This window comes from Cebidichthys violaceus, unplaced genomic scaffold (assembly GCF_023349555.1).
Source record: "Cebidichthys violaceus isolate CVI_PGR_0920_01 unplaced genomic scaffold, fCebVio1.0.p SCAF_7, whole genome shotgun sequence".
NCBI classification, from domain to species: Eukaryota; Metazoa; Chordata; class Actinopteri; order Perciformes; family Stichaeidae; genus Cebidichthys; species Cebidichthys violaceus.
In genome coordinates this window covers 190,538-214,290 of record NW_027176927.1, presented here as the reverse complement: position 1 = coordinate 214,290, position 23,753 = coordinate 190,538, and the positions used below count along the sequence as shown (strand labels likewise).

The 23,753-nt window shown below is 43.6% G+C and overlaps 1 protein-coding gene across 4 annotated transcripts; it reads left to right on the top strand.

The window, feature by feature from the left end:
• The first annotated feature begins 436 nt into the window (after positions 1-436).
• Positions 437-23,753, top strand: etv1 (ETS variant transcription factor 1). Of its 4 annotated transcripts, none has more exons than XM_068735838.1 (13): positions 437-711; positions 1,041-1,154; positions 1,688-1,778; positions 2,126-2,173; positions 6,798-6,851; positions 13,320-13,449; positions 14,640-14,828; positions 15,728-15,975; positions 18,412-18,480; positions 18,577-18,645; positions 18,898-19,067; positions 20,796-20,897; positions 21,954-23,753. In XM_068735838.1, the coding sequence occupies exons 2-13, from the start codon at positions 1,110-1,112 to the stop codon at positions 22,173-22,175; spliced, it is 1,437 nt and encodes a 478-aa protein (XP_068591939.1). In that variant the 5' UTR covers positions 437-711; positions 1,041-1,109; the 3' UTR covers positions 22,176-23,753. The 4 variants fall into 4 exon arrangements, with proteins under 4 accessions (XP_068591939.1, XP_068591938.1, XP_068591941.1 ...); XM_068735837.1 differs by having other exon boundaries at positions 18,409-18,480; XM_068735840.1 differs by lacking the exons at positions 437-711; positions 1,041-1,154; positions 1,688-1,778; positions 2,126-2,173 and adding an exon at positions 2,622-2,970.

The window sequence follows — 23,753 nt, the reverse complement described above, 5'->3', positions numbered from 1 at the left end:
CGCGCGCGCGCGCGTTAGCAAGCTGCAGTGTTTCATTTTTGGTGAAGCTGTCCTTAGTTCTGCCCGGTGACCTGAGCTTTACTTCCAGGTCAGTGCCTTCTGCGGGTCCCCACAATGTATCCCTTACAGGAGAGTGAAGAGCTGGCGCTTAAAGCAAGTCCCTCTGGAGACTCTTCAAAACACAGTTACCATGGACACAAACTTGACCGGGAGAGGAGTGTGTGCGTGTGTGTGTGTGTGTGTGTGTGTGTGTGTGTGTATGTGTGTGTGTGTGTGTGTGTGTGTGTGTGTGTGTGTGCGCGTGTGCGTGCGTGCGTGCAGGTGCAGTTTGCATGTTTGCAACTTAAAAAAACATGACAAATGATGCTGAAGTTTGGTGCGTATTTTCTTCTATTAAAAGAACTACAAAGTCCAGGCTTCCTTTTTTTTTTTTTTTTTTTTTTTACTATCATACTCTCATGTTTCTCCGATGCTTTACCGCCCGCAGCCCGTGCGTGATTGACTGCCAGCAATCCGATCCGGTGAAAGACATTGACAACCAATAGGAAGCGGAGTGCGGCTTGTTTCCATGGGAGGCCCCGGGAGGCGATGCCAAGCCGCTAGAAAGCGACACAGTGAGCGGCGGAGAGAAGCGCAGGCAGCAGCGGGACCGTGAGCATCTTGCAGCCGCTCCGTGGCACTCCGCGCGCGGATGAAAAGCGAGGTCTCTGGGTAAGTTGCACGCTAGTTGTTGTTGGGTTTTTATCCACCCCCCCCCCCCCCCCCCCTCCACACACACTTCCTTTGCTTCATAAGTTTATTCTATCGTGTCAAACATGTCGGAGCGCCCTGCAGCCCGTCGCGCCTCGTTTACGCACGAAATTTGCAGCTTGTCAACTTAACTTTACAGCGTCGCCGGAGGTGTTTTCGTCGGCAATTTTCCCCCCGTCTTAAAAACGCCGACAAGAGGTCCCTGAACTGAACTGCGCCTTAATGAACGAGCCGTTCATTCATTGTCCTCTTTCTTTTTCTGCTTTCCATCCATCTCGGTTCTTTTGAAGGGGGACCGGACTGGAGACTCTGGGGGACTCTGCAGATCGCTCGTCAATTAAAAGCCACAGCGGCGCAGAATGGACAGATTTCACGACCAGCAAGTGCCTTACTGTAACTCCAAAGTGAGTTGTCATTGACCACAAAAAAAAAAAAACGTGGGAGCAAATCCAGTAACAAACGCAGACCTCTCACATCACCTTTAATATCTTTTCTTTGTTCCAAACGTCTGTTCTTCTCTCTAACAACTTCTCTATTGGTTCTGATCTCATCTCTCGTCTTTCTTTCTTCCTGCTGCGGCCAAGACTCATTTCTCCCTCAGGGACCATTTAAGTTCCATCTAATAATCAAAGATCAACCGCTAAACAAGGTGCCCACTACTATACACACAGTGTTATTGGTCATGCACCGTGTTGAAACTTGTTAATTATATCTAATGAGGTCCCTTTGCATGGCTTTGGAAGTGTGTGTGTGTGTGTGTGTGTGTGTGTGTGTGTGTGTGTGAGAGGCATCAAATGAGTGGCTCATTGAGGCTCTTTTAGTTGCACGTGCACTGCAGCCAACAACAGAATCACTGCTCCAATGATGGAAAAGAATAAATTGATTTGTGTCTCTCTCTTTTTTTTTTTTTGTTGTTGTTGTTGTTGTTTTGTTGCAGAAGCCACTAGGAAATACGACGAGCTGCGAGAGGCCGGCAAATGACAGAAAGAGAAAATTCATTAAGTCCGACCTGGCTCTGGACACCGAAGGTAAGCGAGAGGGCAAGAGGGAGAAGTTAATTTCACGGCTCCTAAACATTTAGCAAAATTCAATTGGTTTGTGGCCACCTGCGCTGCTAACTACAGAATCTCAATTACAACACAGCGGCCTGTGATGATTCTCGCAAGCCTCCGTCAGTGGTCAGAGACACAAATTGACTTGTTATTAGCCGCACACGTGCCCACTGAGCTCCGAAAAGGGCTCTGACGGCGGATCGGCCCGCCGTAATGAAGTCGGTCGTTTCTGATGCTCCTCCAGGGCTTTGATTGTGTTTTTTTTTTTTTTTTTTTTTTTTTTTACTGCCTTCAAGCCTTGTTTCTCTGCTTCTTCCCTCCAGAGCTCTTCCAGGACCTCAGTCAGCTGCAGGAGACTTGGCTGGCAGAAGGTGAGTATTTTAAATCTCAAGCAAAAAAAAAAAAAAATAAGGAGGAGAGATGGTTTGTGGGGGGGGGGGGGGGGGGGGGGCTGCCTGGAGTTACAAGCCTAGCGTCGCAGTCCAATTAAAAGCCTGTGTGGAAGAGGCACCTTGTGTGTCATGCATACATTAGAGACTGTGAGCGAGGGGGTCTTGAGGGAGACAGAGGAGGCTCTACCCAGAGAGTGTCATCACAAATTACCAGGAGAAGGCTCTCCGACGCTCACTGTCTCTTCTGCTTTTGGCAGGAGCTAACGCGCCGCACGCCAGCCTCCACCTCCACCTCCACCAGAGCTCTGCTGGAGCCTACCAGCTCTCTCTCTCTCTCTCTCTCTCTGCCTCTCTCTCTCTCACTGTCTCATCTGCTCTCCCTCCCTCCCTCCCTCCCTCTCTCTCTCTCTCTCTCTCTCTCTCTCTCTCTCTGTCTCTCTCTCTCTCTCTGCTTCCTCTCAGCACACCTCTCTATCTGCTCCAGCTGTACCACCACCTTGTCATCTTCAGTTTCATTTCTTGGCAGCAAAAAAAAAAAGAATGGATCTATAATTTTTCTTTTAATTCGCAGACTTTTAAAACACCAGAATCAGTCTCTGAAAGCGGTGATTGACTTAAAATATATATATATATATATATTTATCCATTTCTTTGCTTTTTAGTATTTTTTTTCTCTAATGGCAAGACTTGCTCATTGTGGTCTAACTGAGACGTGATGCTTCAGGATTTAAGTGCGAGTGTCCTCTTTCCACCGTGTCTGCAGCACCGAAGTTTTGGTCAGTGGTGAATATTGTTCATGTTATTTATTTGACTTTGAAGCGTTTTTATGTGCATGTGCATGTTCCTCCTGCTTTCTTTGCTCGACTTTTGCACTCACTGAGATGCAACTCGCTTTGACTATTGCATGTAATCTGAAAGTTTATATGTGAGCAGAGTGTTTTAGAGAATTAACAGTGAAAAGTGGAATATATTCAGGGTTAGACGTTGTTTGTGATTTTCTCCATCAGAGTAAAACTGAGGAATCCAAACAGAGTCAAGTTGTACAGCGTGAAAGCACATAACTGCTTGGAAAAGGATGATTTAAACTCTTTTTTTGCGTGTATAAAAATCTGAAAAGTAAAACAAACTACACGTATTTTTACTGCAAACAAGCCAAAGCACTGTGGTAAAAATATATATTTTTAAACTGCTTGTCTCAATAGTAACACAAGACTGCACCTACTCGTTTAAACATACACTGTTATAAGAATAGAAAAACCTAATTGTTAAACATTAAAAGTTTGCGTTTAATTCCTAAAAAGTAATTTTTAGAATCAGTTGTAATGTGTAAAATTACAGTTTGAGTTATTTCTTAGTCCTTTAATTGTAATTTATATAATTAGAAATTATTCCAACATTTTGACATTGACTGTAATAAAAAAGGCACACATTAACATATTTGATTTTATCCTGTTTTATTTTGTAAATCAAGTCAATTAGACGTTTTAAAAGGTGTATTTTCTTTTGTATCGCAGTATTGCCATGAACACATCCGTCAGTGCTCAGGCTGTGAAGCCATCATTCTAGTTGTAAAGTAGACCTCTCAAGTGCACAGTATAAGTGAATCAACTTCAATACTTTTTTTTTCTCCTTTTAAATAAGGATTGAGTCGTAATACATCCCCTTTGGAAAAAGTGTCTGGAGAGATTTTAACTCGCCCCCTTCACACAGGTGAAGAAGACCCTCAATCATTCATAGGCTCCATCTATTCTTTAACACCTTTGAAAATGCTCGCAGTGCAATCCAAAGCTTTTAAAAAATGTAAAAGTGTGCGTTGAAACAGATACTGGAGCGGTCGAGCCCGAAATCTGAGCAGCAGTTAGGTTATGAGGGCGGCGCGGCGCGGTGTGCACCGCGGGGCGTGCAAAAATCAAAAAAAAAAAAAAAAAAGAATAAGACACGATTTTTAATATTTCAGTATCCAAAGTGAGAGAAGAGACGGCGGCGTCCGATAAGAGGTATTACTGTTAAAGATTACAGTTCTGCCTGTCATGGATCAACGTGATGATGTACGCTTCGAGATTTGTAGATTTAATGAATGACTTCCTGTCCATTAAGATGAAAAGGAATACCTTCCCATTTTCTAAGATTTATTAGTTCAGGTAATTGGAACAAGAGGGAGGAATTATGGGAGACGGACTGAATTTCCGACTCAAAGAGGTTGAGGGCGTTCGTCAGCTGACAGGTTTGACCCCCACAAACCCCTGCTGCCCTCCACCGCCACCCAGCTCTCTCTTCTTCTTAAAGACTTATTGAAGCACCTTTCTTTCTGGGAAAAAAAAAAGATAATTTTTGAGACTTTATTTGCTTTTGTTAATTCAGTGAGTTCATATTTTCTCTCTAAAAATCAGCAGGAGATATTCTCTCTTTGCTCAGGCCTCGTGTTTACAACTTCTCTCCTTTCCTCCTCGCTCCCTTTTTTTCCCTTCTGTCCTTCTGTCCTTCTCCTTTTTTCTCTTTTTTTTTTTTGTTGTTGTTTTGTGAATGGCGGCAGGTTTCCAGCTCCGCCGGTCCTCCCCAGGAGTTTGTTGCAGAGATCAGCTGGCTCATTCACAGACTGAGGCCGGTGACTCATCCATCCTGTACTTCCTTTTTGGGCACAAACACTTGCTGCCTTTCTTTTTTTTTGGGGGGGGGGGGGGGGGGGGGGTGTTTCTCATCTCTCCTCTCTTTGTCCCTTTCCAAGTTAGGCTCTCTGAAGTTTTCCTGAAAGTTTGTGTTGCGTTAATGGGACGAGAGCTTGTTTGTGGGTTCCACCCTTGTTTCCGTATTTTTCTCGTCTCGGTTTGGATGTTGTGGTTTTGAGAAAAAGATTAGAGTCAAAGCGTTGAAGCTTCTAGAAGGTTTGAGTATCATGTAAGGTCTTTCCTTTGTATCTCTTCATAGTTAATACATTGTTGTTTGTGTCAGGGCCCTTTAAGAAAGCAGTAAAACAGCAAAGTTGTTTCCCAGATGACCGGTTTTTCCAACCAGGCTTGAATGCAACTTGCATTGAAAAGAACTGCATACAATAGAGAGCTGATGGCTTCAACTACAGCAGGATCTGGAGTGAAATCATTACACGTCTTTGTTTGCTGCTCTCTTCACCCGCTTGACATTGTTGGAAAATATGGAGCAATTTCGCCTCTTGATCTGTTGATTGTTTACTCTCCTCAATTCACACCTCTGGCAGGGAAAAAAAAAAAAAACATCACCGATCATATCAAGAGGACTAAAATAAATAAAGGAAAATCAGTGTTTTTTCCATTTCAAAATCTAGACATGTCGAGACATGTTACCGATCCTGCGATAATGAGGATCCACCTCATTGTGTGTATAAATAGACGTGCTAATGACACATTTAAATCTCCCTTTGCCTTTCGCCAGAGAGAGAGACGAGCTTGAGGGACGTGGAGAACTGTCACCGAGTGTAAATATGTGTGATATAAATATGTACGTGCCTAATTGGAGCCGGAGCCGGAGCAAGGCTTCATTATTTTAGCATTAGCCTGAGAGCGCAGGGGCGTTGGAAGCATTGGGAGGGTTTGGAACAGACCTGACTCGGTAGGTACAGGTGGATTCACCAGTAGGGAAGAAGCCAATTAGATACTGCTAACAATGGGTGTTTGGCTGCTGGCGAGCAGCAAGGGCCGAGGCTGCGGAGCAGTCAATGGACAGGGCGACCTCAGGAAGCGGAATCAGGAAGTAGATGGTCTCCTAAAGCAAGATATTTAAAACCCTCGCAGGCTGGCGTTTGTTGGAGAACGTGGTTTGTTGTGCAGCTCATTTCGGAAAAATGGTGGCAGACGTAATCGTTCGTGACATTTCAAGGTTATTTTGTACATTGATGGTGTCTAATCTGTAAATTTTGGTGCATTTCCTGATTGCTCACAAGTAATTGTTTTATTCTATTATCGAGCTCTTTTATTAAATCCAAAAAAAAATCTGAATCTGGTAACTTCTTTTCACTAGAAATAAAGGAAAGAATTGTTTTAGATGTGAGTGTTTGTGTGAAGATACACAAAAAAGGCAGATTGTTGCGCTAGAATTAAGACAAATGACTTTAAATTAAATAAAAATGTAAGCGGTCCTTAAAGTGTTTTTAAAACTGGACAATCGATAGAAAGCTCCAGAATGACCACTATACGGACTTTGTCATTTCATTCCTGATTTCTTTTCTTTTTAAGAGATTTAAGAAAAAAAATAATTGTATTTTTTTGTTGTTTTTAGAAAAATAACACTCCTAGAGTTCAACAATAGATACAAATGTGAAGATGAAGATATGTTTTTGGCTGTTGAAGCACAACCCTAACCCTAACCATATCACACTTTCTCTCTTTTTTAACACAACACTGGCACCGAGGAAAAAGAAAATACCTCTTGCCCCGATTTCCTGTAAAACATATTTTCGGTGTTCTTTAACCGACAGCGGAGGCGAACAACGCCGGGATGAGCCAAGCTAATATCCCAGGAGACTGTTTGCCAGAGGAGGGTACTGGGCTGTGGAGAGCTGTGATCAATGCCGCGTTGTCCATCAACATCCGAAACAATCATTCCCTTTCTTCTTCTCTGCTTGTGTCTTTAGCTCAAGTTCCCGACAATGACGAGCAGTTCGTTCCAGACTTCCAGACTGAAAACTGTGAGTAAGAGACCGCGTTGCTTTTTTCCTCTTCCGTGTTGGTGTGCACGCTGGTGTTTGTGTGTGTGTCAACATCTGTGGTAGTTTTTCCCCTTTTTTCCTTTTTTTTTTTTTTTTTTTTCACTCGTCTCGACGGGCTGTGTTTGTACTCGGGGAGAGTGAACACGGCGGCGGTGGTGGTGGTGGTGGTGGTGTGTGTGTTTCTCTCCGTGTCTCTCGATACCCTCACCTTTGCTCGCACAAGTGCTCTCTGGAGAGCTGCAGCAGTCTTGCAGTTCTGCAGGTGTATGGGTCGGGGAGGGGGGGGGGGGGTCTCTCTCTCTCTCTCTGTCTCTATATCTGTCTCTCCTTTCCTTCTGTTGCTCATGCACCTCTCACCACCGCTGAGATATTATTGCACTGTGATATATTTGCATAAACATCAAAATATTGTGGCAGATTTTTTTTATTTTTTTCCAGTGGGTCGAAGTGATATTTTTAACTCCAGGTAGGACAAACTGCTGTCAATTGATGGCTGTTTTGAATTTTTTTCAGAATAAAATCTTGCTCGTGCACGACCTTTCCTCAAAGTGCTTTTTTGTGCAAACCATCCAGTGTGGTTAGATTTTCTAAATCCGGCAGTTTAATATTAGTTAATACTGCATTTATCCTTTTCAGTTGAAGGCTTGTTGGCCTCCTGGTATACAGTATGAAAGCAAGCAGGATTTTATTTCCTCCTTTCTCTGTTTTTTTATATCCCGCATGAGAAAAAAATATTCTGTTTTTTAAAATACTTCTTAACAGTTTGATAAGAATGTCTTTGGCCCGACCTGGGCTGCTTTTACACTCGCAGTATTGAGGATTAGGTAGTTGGTCGTACTTCACCTGGTTGTGCGCGGTGGTTGCACACGGTGACTGGTGACTTGGCACGGTCCACTTCTGGAGGAAGTAGTGCCAAGGTGGGGACAGAAATGGAGTGAGTGGAGCTCAGTGGGACCCCGAGCAAGCACATGTCTTTCAGATGAGCCAAAACGCCTGTGAAACTGTGAGAAAAGACACAAAACAAGTCTTCCCTATGTCCTCAATGCCCTTTAACCTGGGAACAAAGTTGGACAAAATGCAGAGGAGCGAGGAACAAGAACAAAGAGGAGAGGTCACGTGTGAAATTTGCATCGCTAACCTCTTAGTTTTACAGTTAATTGTTAGTTTTTAAAAAAAGATTTGGACATTTTAACCCTTTGTGAGCCAGTTCACAGCCTGAGATCCTCAAGCAGGTTCCTGTTGGTTGCTTAGATTAAAAACCAGAGGGGGGTCTATGTCTCTTTTTTTTTTTTTACCATCAATTCTCAGGATGACAATATCAGTATCAACCTTTGAAATGATTCGGTCTTTAAATTGTCTTACCCAGATTTTGCAACTTTTTCGTTAAATATTGTTAATGAATTTCTTTATTTAAGGCCTTATTTGCTCCACAGGCTGAATAAAGACAAGCTTAGATTAAGTAAACCATCGTTAGAGTGTAAAAACAGATAATCCTCCTCCTCCTTTATGTCCTTCAAATGTTTTGCCCTCTCAAGTTCTTTCTGGATTTTCTGTTGTTCGGGAACACACCACGAACAGTGAACTGAAAATCCCGACCCGTTGGTGTGAATTAGCGTACTCCTCACATCCACGATGGAGGAGCGGTGCGGCGTACAGTAGAGAACCCAGAGGTCACCGAGACTGTCCCGTTGTCCTTCAGAGGTAGCCGGGGTGGGTGGCCACGGTGGCAGGAGACTGCTGACCATCTGAAATGTCCTGTTGGCAAACCTGCAGCAGACTGGAGAGGCACTAACAGATGGCGGGAGGGTGAGGGCACCGTGGTTGGGCGCACGAGCAGGCATCCCAGCCGGCAGCTCTCCCATATGGGTTTCACCGAGCGGAGAGACGGAGGGGCGGACGGGAAGGTAGAGAGCCAGAGATGAAGCTGGAACGAGATTTATCTCGGAGTTGTAGAGAAGGACAAGTAAGGTTGGAAGTTATTACATGTAGGGAGTCTCATCACTGAAATCAGCTTTCACGCGTACTACTTATTGTCAACAAATACCAAGAAAAGACCAAAACTAACGGGAAATGAATCATACTAACAAGTATTAGTAGTATCTGAGTATCGGAAGGCTGACACAGTGTATTCTTCTGTGCCATAGAGCTCCTTTTCCAAAAACTGTTAACTATCTTTTACTTTTCTTTGCTAAAAACTACAGTGACGAGCTGTTTTAGGAAATTTTGCAGCCTTATTAAAAATGTAAAGAATTATTTGTGACCTCTTTTAAAGATTTACTGTTCATGTTGATTTGTTGACAATAAGGAATAATACCTATTAAGCGTTATTATTTAAGATAATTTAGTGGCCTATTTCGGTGAAGTCAGTGTAATTTACTTATTTTTGTAGGCCAACCAGGAAGTTAGCATCGCACTGGTTCCCTCCACAAAAAGGAAAACTCCCATTGGCTTTTGGATTATTGCAGAAAATAAGATGTGTGGAAAACAAATGTTCATGATACCTACGTGTTTTATTCTTCACAAATGAACTCTGTTTTTATATTTTTGAAGGGTAAATACAGTCGCCAGAGATAAAAAAAAAAAGCTAGCTTTAGGCTATAAACAAACTACCCCACGTCCACATGACTTCACGTCACCACCACTGAGCTAAAGGAGGACTAGGGTTCTAGTGAAGACGTTTAGTGGTGCTAAAACTTTCAAACTAGGGTATTTATGTATATACCACAGGCCTTATTTCAGGCATCAAACCAAAAACCCACTGACTTTAAGACGAGTGAACTAGAAGTGCAAAAAATGCTAACACGTTCTTGCAGAGTTAGCATTTTACTGAGAACATTCTGGCTCAAGTGTTGCACTAAGTTACAAAATAAAATCCACTGCGGTCTAAATTTTGTCACTCGTCATTGAAGCGTTAACTCGTCAGTCATTAATCGTCTGCATCAAATTTCAATTGAACCAAATGTGAAGTAAACTAGAGTTTACACCAAAATGCTGAAGCATGTCTTCGATAGTAGCATAGTTAGCATTAGCCAAAACCTAATTTGTCCACCTGTGTTGTTAGCTTTACTGTTTACTAGCTAGTTCGCTCTCTATGCTAGCTTATTGTTAGCATTATCAAAATAAAAAACTAGTGTAGCAACAATAATATTTCTTTCGGAAATGTAACGGTAATTAGCATTAAATGTGTTGAAAAATATTTTGATAGTTAGCATTAGCCAAAAAATATTTTTTTGTGTTGAAAGCCGAAACATTTGTTATCTAGGTTGCTATCTGTGCTAACTAATTGGTAGCATCACCAAAGTAAACAACTTGTGTGGCAACAATAGTATTTCTTTTCTCAGTAAAATATTCTGACAGGAGTTTAATGAATTGCAGAATCTTATTTTGAATCCAGTAAAATATATACTCTGAATAGTCTTGAATTTGAATCTCTACTCTTACTCCATTTTAAATTAGCGGATTGTTACGTAAATCATTTTTTACACACTTGTAGTTTTACATCTGTTTCTACTGAATTCCTATTAGCAGTAAAGCAATATTTCAACATGTGTATGTGCTTTGGTAGTCTGTTCAACAGACAAAAAGAAAAAAAAAAGCAAATGGGGATAAAGAAATAATCTGCATCGAGGGGTTTTGTGGCTTCAAAGATTGTATCAGAAAGGAAATTCCTTTCCCCGGGTGTTATTTTATTTTTTCGTGGCCTCAGATTTATCACCTCTCAGGAAGCTATGGCAGTTTCTCTCAATGTCGACTTCGCACTCTCCATCCATGCAGCACAGAAGCAGCATGTGAGCGGCCTCGAAGCGAAAGTGTCCTCAGGCTGAAGGAGGAGAGAAGGAGAATTTTCTTTGTCTCAAACTCCAACACAGATGCTTTCCATTAGCATAACTTAGCAGGGAACGAAATAGTAGCGGAGGTGTAAAATGAGGCCACACGTTACCAGCAGATCTGAGCCTCCGTCATTTAACAGCAAAGGCGAGCACCTACAGTAGGTGAAAATGGAATGGAGGGTTTTTCGCTGTTGCCAAAAGACCTGTATTTTTTTTATGAATGGACCGGAGAAATATCTGCCAAACGCAGGCTCTGATTCTGCCAAAACACACCATTTGTACCTGAGAATACATAACGTTTGGGGCCAAGAGTTCTTTGACAAAGTACCAAAATGATTGCCAGAAAAATGGCAGCTAAAATTGAATCGTTAGAACCAAGTTTTGTGAGGAAATATATGAAGATTAAATAAATCTTGGACAAACTCAAACACACAAGGAATTGTGTTTTTTTTTTAAAGATTTCTATTGAATCTCGACACCAAAGATTAAAAAAAAATTGCAGACTATTTAAGCTAATGGCTCAGAAGAAAAAACACAACGACAAAAAAAAAAACATTTGCATTCGAAATAGACCCAGTAATTGTTCTAACTGCTTCTACGTTTAAACACCGTACCATCTCGGCTAATCAATATGTAGATAATGAGAGCAATCAAGCAGTGATGGGCATGACATTCTGGACTAAAAAGGAAGTCTCTGTTTATCGTCAGAAGCAATGCCCTCGCTATTGATTTGTGTACCTTGGCACCCCACTGACGAGATCTATTGTGACATTTCCATTTCTAATTTAAGGCCCTGCGCTGCAGCACACGAGAAGCTATTGTTAATGGCTGATGTGACGCAGTAGTTAAACACGACGTTTTTATAGACGTATGTAAATTGAATGAAGTGATGTCGATTCAGTGTTAAATGAAGAAAAAGGTGGTGAGCCAGAAGTCACGGGGAGACGTTTTGAACTCAGAAAAAAAAGAAATAAATGTTTGTTTTCAGTAGGTAATTAAAGTGACGCTGAACATTCATAACTACGGCATTGTTTTGACTCCGTAAGCCCTTAACGAGGCTCTGCCATGCCACCGTCGCCAAAGGTCTCCCCTCAGGAAGTGTCTCTTTGACCTCCGATCGATGACCCGGAAAGGTCGGGCCCCCAGCGAGGGCTGCGAACAACCCCTGAGCTTTGTCATGCCGGGCCCGTGTGGCCCGTCCCCCAGGGGCTCGGCTGTGCGTCAGATGGGGTGTTGGCAGATCGACCCCTGCTCGTACGGCAGCTGTCAGTCAGCCGTGAGAAAACTCCCCCAAAAAACATCCTCCTGTCTGGGCTCCTTGTGGCCGTAGAGACCGTCCGGAATGTTGGGGCGAGTTTAAAAGAAAAATACTCCCAAAACCACAGATTTGAATCTCTAGGGTCATCGGATGTCTAAATGTTTGTACTTCAACTTCTCCATTCATAATTTCGGCTCGCCCTGTTTTTAAATCAGGAAAAAAAAAACAGGCCGTCTCTCTCTTGCCTCAAACGTTCAGTTAAAAATCATTCCCTTCAACCGTGGGATGCTGTGGGGACGGCCTCACCGCGGTGAGACGGCGATTGGCGATGCAACCCGAGCCTGACTTCATTCTGACTGACTGGGGGGGGGGGGGGGTTTCGTCAGAAGCGCAGCCAATTGGATTAGCGTTGATCATGACTTGAGATGATGGCATGTTAATCAGGACTGATCAGGCACTTAACAGCCTCTCAGATGCACCGGGCTCACTGTGGGGCCATAGGTAGCCCCCCCCCACCCCCCACCCCTCCAGATCAATGAGCCCCGTTGTTGACGTCTGGAACGTATTGACAGCCAGCTGAAAGCAGATAAAGCATTTACAGGAGCGCGCCGCACATCCAGTTTTACGATTGTCATATTTCACTAAAAGAGTCCCTGTCAGGAATAAAAGGCCCAACAAATGAGATTTGAAGTGAGTTGTTTGTGTAGGCGACGTCGAAGGGATGTCAAATCTGTCGGTGGACGGATGCTTCCAAAAGTCTTTCAACTTATCCATCATGAATTGTCTTAATCACACATATTAGTATATGTACTGCAACGGGTCCATACTGTAGTTCACAGAAGACGCTTTGTCCTTTTGTTAGATATTGTTTAATGGGCCGTCACATTCTAAAAACCAGCAGCAAAATATAGTAATTTGATTGTTTTCGTCCATGTTTTTTTGTGAATGATTTTGCAGACGATAGAGGTAGCGGTTAATCTGCCGTGAACAATTGCTAATCCTAAAAAAAAATAATTAAAAATATTCAAGTTAATTTGCGTGAATTTCTGTTCAATGAGAGTATAAATGCTATTTCAGGGGTTTATTCTTCCTGCCTAAAATAATATTCTGCCGTAAAGCTATGCATAAATACTGAGCAATATCCAAAAAAGAAGTAATCTGCACTTTTATTAAAAAATAAAATGATCTGCACCTGCTCTTAAAACCAGAGTCTCTGATACCGAACAAGGCTGATAGGGAGGTGGTTTGTTGTCGCTCAGTATCTAAATGACTTTGTCTCTCTCTCTCTCTCTCTCTCTCTCTCTCTCTCTCTCCCCCCTCTCTCTCTCTCTCTCTCTCTCTCTCTCTCTCGGTGCGTAGTGGCTTTCCACGGACTGCAGCTGAAGATCAAGAGGGAGCTGCACAGCCCGTGTTCAGAGCTGAGCTCCAACTGTAGTCAGGAACGGCCCTTCAAACTCCAGTATGGAGAGAAGTGCCCCTACAACGTCAGGTGGGCCCCGCACGACACCGAGACGTACTTCAAGTACTCCTCTAAATCACAACTCTTTCCACATTTATTATATTGGTAACATTAAAAAAGAAGCACGGCACACTATTTTGTCATTTTGGTTTCACATTCCGTCCTGAAGCAGCAACAAGAGCTTTATTGTGAAATGGTGAAAATTATTTTTTGGAGTATTTGAGATCCGGTCATGTCATTAGTAGAATATTATTTTATTATTATAATATTATTTTTATATTTTAGGCTTTGACCAGGCATCAGTTTATTTCAGGTAGTTACATCTTGAGCTTCAGTTGTTGTTTAATTCATTCATTCCATATTTCTTTCAAAATTACTTTAATTCATATCAAATTAGAAACTCCTGACATCCCTTATTTTATTTCTAAATAAATCCAGTACAGTCCAAATGTCCAAATTTACTTCAAATGAACTGATTTGTTATACCCAACATTGACTCTCTTTGCATGCTCCTATAATGACCTTGTGTGCGGAGAGAAACTGTTTCATAAGTGATGAATCATGTGTGTGATTCATTCGCTCACCTGGTGACGAGAAGAAAAAAAAAACGTAAAGTCCAACATTTGGCAGGGCTGGCTTTACATTAAAACCTCCACCGTGTACGCCAAGAGGTGGTGTGATGCGTCTTAATATATCCACCGAAAAACAAGTCAGCATGCGTCTGAGCTAACAGCAATCGTAGAAGGACAAATGTGGTGCGAACAAAAAGAGGATATAGGACCTTTTTTTTTTTTTTTTACCAAATTGAACATGATAAGGAGTGCAAAAGCTCTGTAAAATGAGTTTTAATCCACCTTTTGTTTGACAGTTTGCAAAGTCAAAGATTTGTTTCTCGGACATGGTGCGCTAAAGTATTGGAAAATAAAGTAACATGAAGTAAAATAACAAAAGAGCCTTTTAATTTTTAAACACTCTATTTTTGTATTTTTTTCTTTTCACACAAAGTATCTTCCATATTTACCTCACCCACTGTAAAACATGTCAGCAACAGCATCTGAAGCACAAGTGTAAGGACAAAGCCTTCTTCCAACACATGTAAGATATAGAACAAAGCTCATGATGAAATCCTGTAATTAACATATTCCATACGGACACACCTCCTACCCAAACACTGGCAGCACCAGAGGCATGTTTGACTCTCGTCCTCTTGTTTGCCACAGTGCCTATGAGCAGAAGCAGCCTGCAGGAATGAAGCCCTCCAGCCCAGTGACTCCCCCCTGTAGCACCCCCGTGTCCCCCCTCCACCATGCCTCACCCACGGCGGCCCCGACGCCCAAACCAGACAGGACCTACGCCCACATACCGGCCTCGCAGCCGCTCCCCGACAGCGCCTACTCTATGGACCACAGGTACCGCAGCCGTTTACATTTACATCCCATTTACATGTGGAGACTATCGTGTGATGTGGATCAGCGTTTCAGTCACGGTGGAATCTCATTGGTCCAGGGTTTTTCAGTGGGAGGAGCCAGCAAACTGCAGCAAATGTTAACTAACGGCTAAATCTGACTGACAAAAACGTAACTCAATACACTGGAAAATGAATGTCGGTGACTTTCATGCAGAATTTCATGGATCCCAACCTTTTTTGGCTCGTGGCCCCTTAAAATAAAGCAACGCCATGTCACGTCATGTGACCCTTCATCACTGGTTTCCATTTGTTCCTGGTCGTGTTGGATCATTTTAGAAGCTCGAGGAGGTAGAAGTATCCAGTAATTAATAATAAAAAGCATAAAAACTGAAAGTATTTTCTGCCTTCCTGTCCAGCTATGGACGATGACCCTTCAGATAAATCTTGTGACACCTTTGGGGGTCCTGACCCACAGGTTGGATACCACTGAGTGTCAGCACTACTGGAGGAGCATGTTTTTAGGATGTACAGCTGTCGTTCAAGTGAATTCCGCCACAGTTTGTAGTAAATATTATTTTATTTTGAAATTTGAAAAGACTTGGCAGTACCTCTAAATCATATTTGGCCTTTTATTTCATATGTTTTAGGCTCTCTGTTGTGCTTTTCCTGCTTACTTTGCTCAAGTTGTTTCACGTCAAATCTCATTTGAGCATCGAAGTTCATTCTTGACCTTTGGGAACAGTGTGTTCAGCACAATTACCCATCAGCTAGACGTTATATCAATTAGTCTATAGATTATTGTATTGTTTTAACTTCTATTTCTTCTGTGAACAGGGTCAAAGTAAACCACATGGACGTCCGACTCATAATGAATCCTCTGACTCTTGCGTTGCTCCTCAGATTTCGCCGTCAGCTCTCAGAGCCGTGCCACTCGTTCCCCTCCCCGCCCACGATGGCCCGGGACGGCCGGCCCATCTACCACAGGCAGATGTCCGAGCCCAACATCCCCTTCCCTCCTCAGGGCTTCAAGCAGGAGTACCCCGACCCACTGTTCGAACACCCGGCCGTGATGGGGGCGCCGCTGCCCCACGCGTACCCGGCCGCCATGATGATCAAACAGGAGCCGAGGGACTTCACCTACGACTCAGGTGAGGAGGCTTGAAGGTGAAAGGCGCTGGTTCACCCCGATAAGAGGTATGGAGAGAGAGAGAGAGAGAGAGAGAGAGAGAGAGAGAGAGAGAGAGAGAGAGAGAGCAGCTGCCAGAGCGTTATCATTTCAGGAATGGGAGAAGGCGTGGGAGGAGGGGGGTGGCGTTTATTGAGTTTGCCCATTATTAGGGCAGGGGATCTGGTTGGGCCGGGTGTCTGTGCCGGTCGCCATTTCCTGTGGCGCTCTAATAAGAAAGAGGAAAAGGGGTGGGGTGGGGGGGGTCAGGGGGCCTTGCTATGTCTGGTCACGATCCAAAATCCGTCCTCCCACGCTTGTCCGCTCCCTTTAGTAGGAGAGCAAAGGGAGCTAATCATCAGCCCGCGGGCCTCGGCGGAGCCCGGGGGCAACATGGGAACATGAGTGGACATACGCCGGACCGCTGGGTTCATTCACAAGGCGGGACAGAGAGGACCCAGGAGAGGCCGAGCTGGAGGAGAGTCTGTGTGACCAGTCAGGGAGAAAAAGTCGCCTCTTCCCATGGCGGTAGAAAAAACACTGGGGCTCTTTCAGCTCTCTGTTAACGTTAGTCCGTCTTTGTTTTCACGACAGCAGCTCTGCAGTTTCTGTCGAGGAAAACTGGGATTTCGGGTTTTTTTACTTTGCTGTAGATGTATTTATTGACACTTCCAGATACAAAAACACCCTGTGTGTAGCTTCCAGGTTGTAACCAATTAGCATAAATACGTCTAAAGATCAGGGCTGCGCCTAGCAATAATTCCTATTATTGATTTATCTTCTATTACATTCTTTTTCTCAATTTCTTTCTCAATTATTAATTCTAAAAGGGCAAACAAACAAAAAAGCTTAGTCTTGAATTTCTTTGTTTTGTCAGACCAACCGTCTAAAACCAAAATATATTTAATTCATAACGATAAAAACAGAGAAATGTTCAAATTTAAGAAGCCAGAACCGGCCCGTAAAATAAATGGCTTAAACGATTAATCAATGTTCCAAATGCTTATGGATTAACTGTTAAACTAGTTACTTGTTTCCAAGCAAGTCAGGACGTTAGATGAACATTTCACTGACGCACAAAGAACCATGAAGTTCAATTATTAGCTTCTAGTCGTCACAAGTATCCAGCAGCACTATACAGATTCAACATAAAGACAGGAGGTACATTTTGGTTCATTGAGGTCTCGTGTGCACCGCTGTCCCGTACTGTCCTGTGTCTCCAAGATGGAGCATCAGAGTGGATTTATTAGTCACAGTGGAGCATGTCGACTGGAGCAGGCCTGTTGGAAAGGATGGGAGGGGAGCTGGTAATTTCATTAGCAGCAATTTCCTCTACAAGCCCATTACTTTGATGAAGTTCAGAGAAATGTTTATGGGCCTAAATGAAGGGCCTCAGTCTGTTTATTGAACATTCGCTCCGTAACCCCGTTTGGCCGTTTTCTTGATCACGAGCCGCGACGTCTGTGTTGTGGGAGGATCTGACATACGGAGCGCAGTAAACTTAAGCCTAAACACCGGCGTTCTCTTTAGAGAACGAGGGGATTAGATGCAAGCGGTGGAACAATTTTAGGTTCAAAATCTTTCAAATGAGATGGAAAAAAAACAAAACGATTATTCTGCAAAATGTCTGGGAATCCAGGTTCTCTTGTCTGTGATGTTGATGAAGGAAAGAAATAATAAACAGATATGTGACAGGTGGAGTCAAGACAAAGTGATCCTCGATGTAAGAGAGGCACCACCCATATTTTGCACATTTTAAAGCCCCTAAAAACGACACGTCAACTATATTATATTAATGTTCTCTATTGCAGTCAATAAAAAGGACTAAATATGCAGCAATCAAAGTGTTTTTTTACATTGAAAAAGACTTTGAAAACTCACCTGTGTGGGTGTGTTTTTATATGAAAATTTGTTTTTTTTCCAACTGAGCTCCGCCCACTTCATTCTCCTCTGAAACAACCAAAACGGTTTTCATTTTTGCCAGTCTGTTCATGTAAAATCCGATCGCACGCAATCACCACCTGACTGAGAAAATGCGTTTTCAGGGCCTTTAAATATAAAAAAAACCCAAAAAAAACCACACAGTGACGCAGTAACACAGCGAAGAAGTGAAAACTGTAAAAGCTTTACGTTGAGCCCCGCCGCGTTATGACTTGCATCACGCCGCCGCGTTTTTTCTGTTTCGGTAGTAAATCTTCCTCCGAGTGGAGACGCCGGCGGCGAGTATTAGCAGGGTGATATAGTGAGCCGGCCTGCGGCTGGGAGCCGGTGCTGGGGGGCACGTTCTTTAATCAGAGCCAGTGGTGCATTGAGTGAACAGGCTTTGACTGCTCTCAGATAAGCGAGATAGTGTTCCTCGTGCTTGCCTTCGGGCCCTTTAACACCCACTTCTCCCGTTTCTTTGCCTGGCTTTCAGCAGAAGTGCCTAGCTGCCATTCTGTCTACCTGCGGCAAGACGGCTACCTGGCTCACGCCAACAGGACCGAAGGTACCGCCGATGACACGGGTCAATGTCGTGATCGTGCGCTTTGAATTTGGGCTGAATATGATGTCAAACGCTCCCCTTTTCTGTCCTGTTTTCCAGGTTGTATGTTCGACAAAGTGGCGAGGCATATCTACGATGACACCTGCGTGGTGCCTGAAAAGGTTGAAGGTGAGTTCTTTTCAATTCTACATTAAAAATCTAAATTATATCCAATTGTATTATCATGAACAGGTAAAACCAGCCATTTTTTAAAGAGCTATACATTTAATCACAGCTTTGTTTCATCAATGTGTTATTGAAAACCAACGTATCCTCATAAACGGTTTATATGATATATCTCACCAAAAGTTACTCCTCATTTTTTCGTGCGTTTTCCAAAGAAAGACAAGCAACAGTAATGGTCCGTTGTGTGTCGTCTAGGTGACATCAAGCAGGAGTCGGGCCTCTACCGCGAGGGCCCGTCGTACCAGCGCAGAGGCTCGCTGCAGCTCTGGCAGTTCCTGGTGGCTCTGCTGGACGACCCGTCCAACTCCCACTTCATCGCCTGGACCGGCCGCGGCATGGAGTTCAAACTCATCGAGCCAGAGGAGGTGAGGGGCTCAGAGGGACGTTGTTACTGTTTATTTAAATGTCTTGGCATAGAATCTGTACGTTAGCAATGGATTGGATTTGAGGCACCTTTTTTACGCAACAGGAGGTCACTTTACATACAGAAAAACAAGCGGAATTCTTGATTTTCACCACCACATTGTAATTCTCAACACATGTTACTTGTGTACTGTAGTCTGTTTATTCTGTCAAAATTTGAATCATTTATTCAAAAGGAAAAATGCCAAACTTTTGATGATTCCAGCTTCTCAAACAAGTTTTTTTTACATTACAGTCATTTAGCAGACGCTTTCATCCAAAGCGACTTACAGTTCAGTATCTAGCTACACACCGTAGACGCAGCTACAGGAGACATTTATTTTTTTTGGGGTTAAGTGTCTTGCTCAAAGACACACTGACATGAGACTAGCAGAGCAGGAGCCGGGGATCGAACCGTCGACCCTCTGATTGAAAGGCGGCCCTGCTCTCCACTTAGCCACGGTCACCCACATCATCGATTTTATCATTGATAACTGAATATTTTTAGGTTTTGAGCTGCTGGCGTGATAAAAAAACAAACAATATGAGGACGTCTACTTCTGATCTGGGAAGTCGTGATGGCCATTTTTCACCATTTCCTGACATTTAATAGACATTAATAACAACAGATTCATTGGAAATATTAAAGGTTGCGTGATACATCCAGGCAGAATAAGACAATATCAAAATAACACTCTCTGCTCTAAAAGTGATCAAGTCAGTTCTGGATCTGCCTTAATCGTTTTTTTTTTTTATATATATATATATATATATATATATATTTACTTTGTACTCGACCACATCCATCGAGCTGAGACCCCTTAAGGCCGACGCCCTGCTAAATATTTCGCGGGCCGTATTCCTAAAAATATAAGCCATGTTGACGGTTTGGGCCTTTTGAAATGGAAACAGAGGCCGAGTCTGTGAGCGGCCCACATCACACACAGTGGGGCTCAGTCCCTGTCGCTCGCTGTTTGAGGATGGAGGAGGATGCAGGTTGCAGGCGTGGGTGGGTGGGTGTGGGGGGGGGGGGTGGAGATAGAGTGGGTACCTGGCAGCGGTCCACGCAGCCCGACAGTGTCTAGAGGCGCGGGCCAGCTGCAGCTAACAGGGGGGCCCATTCATGCCATCAGGTGACCGAACGCACTCGCTTTGGAAGGGGGGGGGGGCGGACAAGCGTTTAGCTCGCGGATTCTGCCTTTTCACAGGCAGGTGTGGCATGTCAGCGAGAAAAGTACAAAAGGCTCCGAAGGGGAAAAAAAAAAAGCTGAAATAATTGAACAAAAAAAGGAGACGAGCAGGAGAGAGTAGAATCTGCAGAGGAGAAGCTGGCGAACAGCGCCGCGGGGGGGGGGGGGCTGTGGGTTTGGACTGCGAGGCCCGGTGGTGGTGGGTGGGTGGTCTGGTAGACAGGTGCTGCAACATCTGCTGCCTCCTCCGCTGGGTGTGTGACAAGCTCCTAATGAACACATCCCTGGTCAGGTCTGCCGAGGCTGGACTCACTCTAATGACTGTTATTAGCACAATATGGATTAATACGTTTGTTTAACGTTTCAGCGGAAAATCAGGGAAAGAACCGTGCGTGTTTTTTTTGTGTGTTTTAATGTCTGGTTCTGTTTACCCACTCTGCCTTTTGTGTCGTTTCTCCGTGTGTGTGTGTGTGTGTGTGTGCGTGTGTGTGTGCCGCAAAGGTGGCACGCCGGTGGGGGATACAGAAGAATCGACCGGCGATGAACTACGACAAGCTCAGCCGGTCGTTGCGCTACTACTACGAGAAGGGAATCATGCAAAAGGTAAAATAAAAGACAATAGAAGACAGAGAATATATGCATGAAACAATGAAAAGTGAAGACAATCCAGATCTCTGTTGGGCTGTTGCTCAAATCATGAGAACTCACCTTTTTTAAGATGAAAAGTTCGGAGCTCAGATCCTCAATAAGAGCCTGATTGATAGCACCTGTGTGAAAGGAGGAGCGAGCGCTAACTCCTCCCCTTCCTCATGGCAGCTTATAAAAAGGAGGCGGAGCGTCTCAGAAGCACTGACCCTGATGAAGAGGCGAGGCTTTGAAACCTTTGTTCTTGCACACTTGAGTTAAAGAGAATATCCAAATCGGCGCTCCTCCGTGTTACGGACACACGTTCTCATTCCTGTCTCCTTGGTCGTGTACTGTGTTTGCAGTTAGTATACGAGAAATCAACACGCTTCACGGTTTTATACTGACATTAAATGATACAATACTTCAGACGGCCGTCAAAAAGTACAACTTTAACATGCGATGGCCAGTTAAACTTGAAGAGACTTTCCTGGTTATTTAGATTTGTTCAGCAACTTCCACAATCTTAATTTCTACCAGCTGTAAAAGTTGGCAGCTCCTCCATTTCCTTTGTGCAATGCACTGTGGGTAAATAGATTAAACCAACAACAAGTTAAGGGAGTTTTTAATCCTGATTTAGATACACTACATACTCAAAGCCTGCTTAGAGTTTGTATGCAGCATGGATTCGGGACACTGATTGAGTTAAACCTGCGTTTGACTTGTGATTGCAGGGTGAACACAGGTGTAATTAATCACACTCAGTGTGGCCCCGTTCCATTTCGGTGGGCCAGCGACCCGGTTTTTGAGCACGCGGACGACTGTGACACACTAAATATAATGCGTTATTATTTTTCATCAGTTCGACCGTGTTTACCGGCTACGAACGTCAACACGTCCGCCGTTAAAAGGATCATAACATGATAACATCTCCGGTGATTCATCAGTGCTCTCACAGTTTCAGAAATGTCCGAAACCAAAATGTCCTCCCCACTCATTTGTCCCCCTGTCCCGTCCGTGTCCGTGTCCGTCCAGGTGGCCGGCGAGAGATACGTCTACAAGTTCGTGTGCGACCCCGAGGCCTTGTTCTCCATGGCGTTTCCCGACAATCAGCGGCCGGTGCTGAAGACGGACATGGAGCGGCAGATCAACGAGGAGGACACGGTGCCGCTGTCGCACTTTGACGAAAACATGGCCTACGTGCAGGAGGGGCCCTACTGCCCGCCGCACCCCTACAGCGAGGGCTACGTTTATTAACGCCAGCCCATTAAAACACACACACACACACACACACACACACACACACACACACACACACACACACACACACACACACACACACACACACACCTCCACTCCACTCCACTCCACCCCTCCCCCGCCTCCGTCCATACACCTGAGACTGTCATGTCCTCTAATTCACAGTCGCTCCGGGAATAAGACTGAACACACACACACACACACACACACACACACACACACACACAAACACACACATGCAGCGGAGCTTCCCTTATCTCTCTCTCTCTCTCTCTCTCACATAAACACACTTTTTTTTTCTTCTTTTTTTCCCAAGCCGCACAGCAGGATGGAGAAAGCACTTTATGGACAGGAAGCGCGGTGTTAACCTGCCAGGGGCTAGCTACGTGGTTGGCTTTTTAACCGTTGTTTGTGTTTGTACATTAATGTGGGAATCATTTTGTTTGTTTGTTTTTTTTTATTCTCGTGGTTTTTCGAGCACGCGGCGCCCCGGTGAGACAGGACTCACCGTCACCCGAGGGACTGAATCTTAAGACTTCCTGCAAAAGAGACTCGTCCAATCGAAGGACGATCGCTCCTCTAGTCTCAAACGGCCGTCCTCGTACCTTCATGCTCATCCTAAAGTGAATACTGGCAACGTATTGACGCTTCGATGGTGAAGTGACATGATTATAGACTGACGTGACGATGAAAGAGACATTAAACGGCCATCAGCCAGTTTGATCTCGTCAACGATCCCCTCGTCCAATCAAACTGCAGATCTCATCTTAACTGTGTGTTGTTGTTTTTTTTTCCCCTGTCGTATTGACATGAATCATTCTCTTAAAGAAGCCTCTCGGGGTAGTGACGTAAAGAAGCAAGGGTGCATCATGGGAATGTGCTGATGAAAATACGGCCTGTGTTTAAGATAATTCAATAAAGCTCCAAGCCGCTGTAAATTAACTCATTCACTGTAAACAGCAGTTTTCCTTTGTATTCTGAATGGGCGGCGTTCGTTTGTCATCCAGGTGTTCCGTTGAATAACAGGTGAACTTGTCTGTACAGTCAAAGTGGACAACCAACACATTCAGGATTATTATTTGCACCCCACCCCACCCCACCCCCCACCCCCCCAAAAAAATAAGATTTTATCGGCTTAAATAATAAAAAGCTAGGGGGAAAAAAAATCATAAAGTCAAATATTTCCCTGATTTGTTTTCTGTTTTGTTCCAGGTGAACATGACGTGTACATTTTTGCTTTTGCCTTTTTGATTTTTGGTTAAAAAAAAAAAAAAAAAAAAGGTATAAGGAATATTTAGAGTCTTATAATGCGATTTAAAAAAAAAAACACATTCATGTTATAACAAAAATAATGTTCCATTGTATAATCAGGTAAATGCACATTTTGTTGCTGCTTCAAATTGTAAGTGTATTTTCTAGTCTCAAGAAGAAGAAGAAAAAAAAAGAAAAGAAGTGCGGCAGTTACGACCTGCTATTCTGGATTTCTCTTTTTTTTATTATTATTATTATTATTATTATTTTGACTTTTTGTTTGTTTCTGTTCTATTTGAGCATTAAAAAAAGAATCTGGTCTGA